The 8,007-nt window shown below is 40.8% G+C and overlaps 1 protein-coding gene across 1 annotated transcript; it reads right to left on the bottom strand.

Moving 5' to 3' along the window:
- Nucleotides 1-386: 386 nt before the first annotated feature.
- On the bottom strand, nt 387-7,454 carry mon1bb (MON1 secretory trafficking family member Bb). The gene is made up of 6 exons (XM_079684883.1): nt 7,290-7,454; nt 6,578-6,672; nt 5,899-6,489; nt 4,460-5,252; nt 3,622-3,769; nt 387-1,879 (listed from the first exon to the last, which is right to left on the bottom strand). The coding sequence occupies exons 2-6, from the start codon at nt 6,654-6,656 to the stop codon at nt 1,652-1,654; spliced, it is 1,839 nt and encodes a 612-aa protein (XP_079541009.1). The 5' UTR covers nt 6,657-6,672; nt 7,290-7,454; the 3' UTR covers nt 387-1,651.
- Nucleotides 7,455-8,007: the final 553 nt, after the last annotated feature.

Raw genomic sequence — 8,007 nt, 5'->3', positions numbered from 1 at the left:
TTCACTGCGTCCGTGGGAGCGCAGACCCTCCTTGTGGGAGCTCACCTCCCATTGGCTCCCACATAACTCGAACCCTGGTTTCAAGTATGTCTAAGTATAAGGAGACGAGTTAACATTTGAAAGTTAAAGTGGCTTCATTGTCTGACATCAGGGCCAACGACATGGAACACTAGGTAGTCTGGGAGCCAAATATTATTGTATTATTACATTATTATTTTTAAATGATGCAACATTTCAAGTGATGGTGGAGTTCAAGTTTGTGTATGCTGCTTGTAGGATAACATGTAAATAATTCGGCAGCTCTTGTTTCTTTCCGTTTTGTCTTCTGTCAACAACTCAATTACCCCAATTCATGAAAAGTGCACAATGATAAAAAGTTAAAGATGAATTTGTTAGCATTATTTATTACATTTTTCAAATTGTATTTAGGTATTGCGCACATTTCGGTGTCATCAATTATTTTTGCCACCACAATTGTAGTGAAATCCTGACAGCCTTAGTGCCACATTTTGATAGTCTCACAGAAAATATTACAGAAAATCAGACATTACTTACAATGCGATGAAAATGTGTCATTTTCTGCTAGGTAATAAATGATGCTTGTTCACAACATCTCCACTTAATCAGGACAAGTATAGATTTGTGCAATCTGGGATTTATTTCATAATACTATAGACATACTCTTAAGACTTGAATTGACAAGAAAATCCTCAAAGGACATAAGGATGAGGCTACCGTTTATAAACCATCTTTACAAAACTCATCGAAAAAAGTCGCCTGAAGTCACTGCATCGAGTGTTGAGTGATAATCATTGAGTGAGCTCAGTGGCATCTTCTTAGCTAGACTAGATGACAATGAAAACACTAGCTGAAAATAATGACGTTGTCAAGTAACAGGCTGAATCTCCTACTTGTTTTCTGCACAAAATGTAACATGAATGAAACCTGATCATCTTAAAATTTGAATGACTGGGAAATAAAGTTCCATCACTGGGATGTGCAAATCAACAGAGAGCAATTTGCCTGTTGGTAACGCAGCCTGAATGACACATGGAGGCCCATCCCTGTTCTGGAAGCCAGTTGTTGTTTTTCCCGTTTATGCTGAGCCCGAAAACATGCCACGCATTCATGCCTTGCATATCCCGTTTTGTCACATTGGGTGCTTTTGTTCCATGAAATAAATCTCTATTACAGAGTTTGTGAAAGGTAGTTTAAGTTATTTTTACTTCCTCATCTTTACTTACGGCTATTAATAGTTATAGCTTGTGAATAGCCTGTCATCTGCGATACATTCACTGTCCGCGAGGGAATTTCCTGTCTTAATGCAGTAATAAAACAATATAAAAACATTTAAATATCATTGCAATTATTTGTCTACCACAGTTCAATTTAAAACATACTAATGCTGTTTCGCCCTGACTGCTTCTGATCAAAAGCAGTGGCGCAATGACATGCTTTCTTGTTCAGGTAAAGAAATACTACTATATTGAAAGAGTTCATTCCTTCTTAAATATTGTAAAACGTTTGTAGTGTTTGATTCCAGTAGTCGATGTTTGTCTAGTCCAACATGTTTCAAAAGAGGCTTCGAAAATATCTTGGAACCAGTGTACAAACTATTGTTGAATGAGGCGGAGTGCTAAGAGAGAGAGTCCTATAGAAGAGATAAGAAGCCGTTATCTGTGGAGTCCTGCTGGTCAGATTTACCACCTCGAGAGCTCTTGCTGGGATTCGGGGTGGTTGAATACTTTGGGGGGTATCTGATGAAGAGACGCTCCTCCTCCTTCTTAATCCACCTCAGAAGCTTGGTGATAGCAGTGATAGCACAGGCCTTTGTCACCAGAGGACTGAAGCAGGTGTACAGCTCAAACTTACTGGTGACCTGCGGCAGAGAAGAACAAAGACAAATTAAAGTCACGGTCCGCATTATTATGAGAATATTTGGACATTTTTGAAATACTTTTTACTTTCTTGTTGAATTAAATGAGAGAATAGATATAGGTTCTTTAAATATAAAGCTACGGCCAGAAGATAACTGAGCTTAGCATAAATACAAATGACAACAAATCCACATACAAGCAACTTCAAAGCTCTCTAATTAACAGGTTTTATAAGAAAATCAATTATAACCTGCTAGTGATGTGTCGGTCGCGAACGAGCCGATTCTTTTGAACGGCTCTTTGGTACGAACGAGGGGAACCGAGTCGTACTTGGTGAGAGCCGTTGTTTTTATCGTTCAATCGTTGGTCCGCACTCACTGACTGCCAAAATCCACTCGCCTGTTAAAAAGCTTGATTTTGTTCCCCAAACGTATTCTGTGAAGACCCGCCCCTACTCTGATTGGTAGGTTTCAGCACGAGGAGTGAGATGGGGTGGGTCTTAACGGAATACGCGAGATAGAGAAGTCATAACAAGTGGTACAGGACAGGTAGACGACGTGTGTTTCGGATGGAAAATGAGCCAAACGCGAAACCGCAGCAGGATTTGGATGCACTTCAACCAAAACCCAGGCAGTGATAAAACGCTCCATTTGTAAAGGCAAAATATCCTTTAAAGCAGGATCAACAAACTATCTCCATCGCCACTTAAAAACACAGTATCTAATATTAAGAGTTGCGTGAATTTTATTCAAGGCAAGGCAACTTTATTTACTTAACACATACAGAGGGTAAATTCAAAGTACATTCACTGACATGAATGACATGGATATGGCGCCACCGGTGTCGATGTTTACAATGCCGATTATTGACATTAGGTCTGGCAATGCAGTCAATCATTATCCTGGTGATTATTTCGCAGATAAACCTAGTAACCCCGCTCCCTTTTAAAAAATGGCTCTTTTGAACGGCTCTTTGAAAGGAACGCAGCCATAAGATCCGGCTCCCTTCAAAGAGACATAATTCCCATCACTATAACCTGCTGCCTCAGAAATGATCAATAAGATAAATGCTGTTTTCAGAAGTTTGTATTTTCTTTTTAAGTTTATAAACTGTATTTTCTACACACCTGAAGGAAATCAAGGTATTTATTATTGAAGTGTTGTTAAAATATTCATTTTTGAACTCTAGTACAGTTCATCAACAAAAATTGCAATATCGTATTGTCTTCCTCTCAAACTATAAAAACGGTGTGTTATTTGCAGATGTTAAACCAGCTTTACCAACAATCGTATCAGAATTTGTAAATGCTAACTTTAAATAAATGAAAGCAATTTGGCTTTGTATTGCATCAGAATAAAACATAATGTAATTGTCCCATTATCGGCCACATAAATATAGTTCATCCCAAATATGTATTAGTGACAGTGCCCAGCCGTGTAATAGTACAACACCTAACCCCCAGTTAAACCACAACAGCTCAATGTTCCCCTTATTTCCATTTGTTTTTATGCTAAGCTAAGCTAACAGTCTCTTGGCTCCAGCTTCATATTGAACAGACACCTAAGAGGGAAAGTTTGATCTAATCTAATCTTTTTGAAGGAAGCAGATGAACATACTGTATCTATAAAAATGTTTCCTTTAGTAATCCTTCAAACACATCTCCGGTTCACACCCTCATGTCAACATTAGTGAATATTGGCCAAGACAGTATTTAGAAGATGTATATGGCGACAGTGCTACATACCCAGGCGAGCAGGGTCTCCCTCTCAGCCACGTGGTAGATGAGCTTGAGGGGTCGGGAGGTGCTGTGGATGCGGCTGTGCATATACCGGTAGAGGTCCAGCAGTCTCATCTTCTCCTCTTCACTGCTGTACGGGGCCTCCATCTCTGGGCTACATGCAGCAACACATTGCACAGTAAAGGTTAACGACAAAAAAGCATTCAAAGCATTACAAATACAAAGAGACAGTCAAATGCAACGGCTACTTTTTCTATCGCTAAAATAATTGAATTTGAAACCTGGTGAGATACACTTGCAGTCTAAAAAACAGTCCTTTAGTTCTTAAGTATTATTAATATGTGAAAGATTTTCCTTCTGTTATCAAGGTTTAATTGGCTTTTTCTATTTAACACCTACTAATTAAAATTAATCTCATTAAGGAGATAAGTAGAGTGAATTGGCCTGATTAGTAGAACCGTCTGAATTTCCATCTAAGTTGTATTCAGTTTCTCTTAAAAATCAGACACATTCAATCATAAAAAGACAAATTGATTGATTTTTAAAACCACACACACACACACACACACACACACACACACACACACACACACACACACACACACACACACACACACACACACACACACACACACACACACACACACACACACACACACACACACACACACACACACACACACACACACACACACACACACACACACACACACACACACACACACACACACACACACACACACACACACACACACACACACACACACACACACACACACACACACACACACACACACACACACACACACACACACACACACACACACACACACACACCCCCTACCTGGTGAACTGAGTGAGCTGCTGGTAGGTGTCTGGCACGTCAAAGGGCTTGTACATGAAGTGTCTGAGGTCTGAGACGCCCACCTGGCTCACGCTGTACGACTGGACTTTGGCAATGAGGCTCAGAGAGTTCTGCGCCATCATGGCCTCCTCTATCTTCCTCTTGCACTCAGCTACAGCGTAGAAAGCCTCCTTGTCTGTCGAGAGCAGCAGCAAGCAAACAGTGCATTCTGGAGGGTCCAGGTAAGAAATGTATGCATAAAAGTAACAGTCAGGATTAAAGAGGGGGAGGCAGATGGGAGTCCAGATCTCCCCAGCCTGAAAGGCAGAGGAGGCTCCGATGAGGTTGAGCAGGAGATGGATGTCAGCGGGCTCCAACCTGGAGTCCTCGATGACTGTCTTTTCTTGGACGATGGTGAGCAGCTGGTTGTTGGCGATGAGGATGGAGAAAACCAGATTTGGGGTGATGGCTTTCTGCAGTATCTGGCTGATATTGTCCCTGAGAGAGGAAGCCAAGGGTAAGCACTGTACAGCTACCAGCAGGAAGCTAGGGTCAGAGTCCACCAGGTTGAGAAGACCGTCCAGAATCTTCTCTGAGCCCGCCAGAAGTCTCCTCAGGTCGTAGTTCTTCTTGTGTTCAAAGATGCGAGATATGCTGGCTTGTGTGAGCATGCTGATGATCTGATAGTAGACATAGAGGAGCTCTCCACGCAGCTGCTTCTCCGTCTGACGACTGCTGGAGACACACACCAGCACCAGAGGCCCTTTCTGTAAAAACACCACGGTGTGCCCATCTGATGCACGAGAAAAAAAGATCACCAAGTGTTAATGTCAGTACTGGTAAATTCTACAAACAAATATGATAGTTGTATTTATCTCATGGAACAGTTTTAGTATAATAATAATAATAATAATAATAATAATAATAATAGGAAGTGTGTCTTTTGTGGGCTTTTATATTCCGCTTCTCAAATACTGCACCTTCACACACACACACACACACACACACACGTTGTTTTAACTGCGCATGCATATTCATATTGCAACTGCGTAGATGTCTTTTAAACCTGAATTGTAAACAAAAAAACACATGTCTAAAATTAAAGATATTGGACATGTTGTGGACTTGAATGTGTGTGTAAATAGTAGTATAAACTTCCAAAAATAAATTGCTGTGCTACTTACAAAATGAATGTAAAATAGTTGATTAAATGTGTAGTTGATATTAACGTCTCCATGCTCATGTCATGATTATTTTTTTGGTAATCATTTCTTGTCCACTTTGGCAAGCTAGAGTCACTGCGGCCACATCTACCAACTGCTCTTGGCACCCACTTCCTCTGAAAAATGCTTACACTTGCTTTAATTAATACAAATAGAAAATGGCATCTATAACAAAGTTGCAAACGTTATATGAAAGAAAAGAAAAAATGCTCTCACCTGAATAGATTGAGCGGATAATATTATCTCCACTTTGGACAAAGGAAACAAGCGCCATCATGACTCCCATTGTAGAAGAAAGAGCCTCTTCACTGCCGTAACGGGAATATATGGGTTTGCCTGCTTCACTCAGAACAAAAACATGCTTCCTGTGCTGCCTCCAGCTGTCAGCTGTCACATCCTCATCACGATGAGACATAAAAGCAGGAGGCTCCTGGGTTTCTGCCTCCAATAAGGGAGAAGACCCTCCCTTCACGCCTAGTCCTTGCTCCTCCAGCTTGGCCTTGGCCAGCATTGTGACGACAAACTCCCCAGAGTCGCTATGCTCATTGTCCGTGGCAGTATCCTCATTTTCTATGTCCAACTGCTGGGTGGACACATTGTTCTGACACTCAGAGCTTTCGGTCTCTTCAGTCTCTAGCGGTGTTACCTGGTGAGAGTGGGGCTCTCCATCCAGACTCTCCTCCTCAGCTGTAACGTCTGACAGTGAATCTGCAGGCTCCTCTTCAACAGCGCTCCTGTGTTTTCTCTCCAACGGATAAGGAAACATGTGATTCCCCAAGAGGGAGAGAGAAGTCGCCAAAGTGTCAGCTAAAATAAAACAACAACAATTAGTTTATGTAATGAATGATAAAGGCATGCCAGCTTTAAATGTGAATAGCTTGAAACAATAACTTACCAGGTGGATTGCTCTCACAGGGCGGATCACAAATCTTCACTCCCTCTGTCTCTTCTACTTGATGATTGTCTCTCTCCATGATACCATCCCAGTCACTGGAGATTTAAAAGAAATTACAATAATATTATTATGTATTATATTAAAACAAAACAATTCGAAATAAACAGCAGTATAACTAACTTATGTATAAAGGTGGTTGTAGCTAAAGCATGCATGCACATCTCAGTCTCTTATGAATAGGGGCAGTCATACTGGAGCAGTGGTCAGGTCACATGATAACAGAAAAAATGGTTACAACTCCAAGTTACCAAACAGACTTACATATTACACTGATTTAATCTTCTAGCAGCCTGGCTAATGTGACACTGCAGACACACGGCAGTCGGTTAAGAGGACGGGGAGTACCGGTAATTGGTGTTTGACCGCCAGAACTAGAGAACAGACGTTTCTTTAATAGTAGCTTAATTTACAAACACGTTTCTTAGTGTACGAACTCCTTCACAATCAAGAAAGCCTACCTTAACATATGTGACTGTTAATTCCGATGTAACTAATGAAATGTTGCTGTATACACTCTGCAATTACATGGCTAACACTGCTTGCTAGCAAGCGACACTCACAGATCAATTTCATGGCCTCGGCTTAACAATTAGCATGCCAGTAATCGTGGTCAGCTAAAATCAGACAGATAAAGGCAAAGAAAAATACTTACGATTTTGAGCCGTCTTAACGTTGAGTTGAATATCTAATTCGCTACATCAACTTTCATCAACAGTCCGGCTCCAAACAAGCTGTCAGGAATGAGAAGCAGAAAACAAATGTTCCTCTTACGACAGCAGACATCCGGAATCTCTGATGACAAGCGAATCTGACCAATCAGGCTGCTCTGCGGCGAGGTTTAGCCCTGCCCCCTCAAGCTACGTTCCTTATGCACTGCGTATGAGAGTAACGTACGTTGTAGACTTTATACATAAAGTACACAGTCTATGGTTGTAGCTGGATGAGCGTAATATTTAAAGTTTATACTTTATAAATTTAAAACAGGAATCCCATCTTGCTATTTCAGCATTAGCCACATTGTGCCATCAGCGCTCCCTACGAGTATGTGATCAGCAGTGTTCCCTACCAACATCTTAGAGAGATACACACATCTTTTTTTGTAAAGCTGTGGGTTTGAACTCTAGCAATATTTGTTATAATAAACAAACAGTCTCCTGTATGTCCGGATCGATACAATACTTTCACGTGCAACAGTAAGGTTTACTTGACACCCTTACTTATGTGACCGGCAATGTGCAATATACACAACAACCAATTGTTATGTGAACAAAATATTTGTTTAGAAATGTCCCGACCTTTTTAATAATGTCTCAACACCTTAATATGTTATGTCGTATACGTTTTTTTAATTTGTAGGCTACTAATTGGAA

The sequence above is a fragment of the Notothenia rossii genome (genome assembly GCF_949606895.1).
Source record: "Notothenia rossii genome assembly, chromosome: 5".
In the NCBI taxonomy this organism is placed as follows: domain Eukaryota; kingdom Metazoa; phylum Chordata; class Actinopteri; order Perciformes; family Nototheniidae; genus Notothenia; species Notothenia rossii.
The sequence above is the reverse complement of the archived record's forward strand: the minus strand, read 5'-3'. Positions and strand labels throughout refer to the sequence as shown.

What these genes read in the sequence shown, in the direction of transcription:
- mon1bb (XM_079684883.1), bottom strand. Translation starts at nt 6,656, where the DNA reads ATGGAGAGAGACAATCATCAAGTAGAAGAGACAGAGGGAGTGAAGATT. An exon ending in CTGTGAGAGCAATCCACCTG is followed by an intron (nt 6,490 to 6,577) that starts GTAAGTTATTGT and finishes GTTTTATTTTAG; the next exon opens with CTGACACTTTGGCGACTTCT. An exon ending in CAGCTCACTCAGTTCACCAG is followed by an intron (nt 3,770 to 4,459) that starts GTAGGGGGTGTG and finishes TGCTGCATGTAG; the next exon opens with CCCAGAGATGGAGGCCCCGT.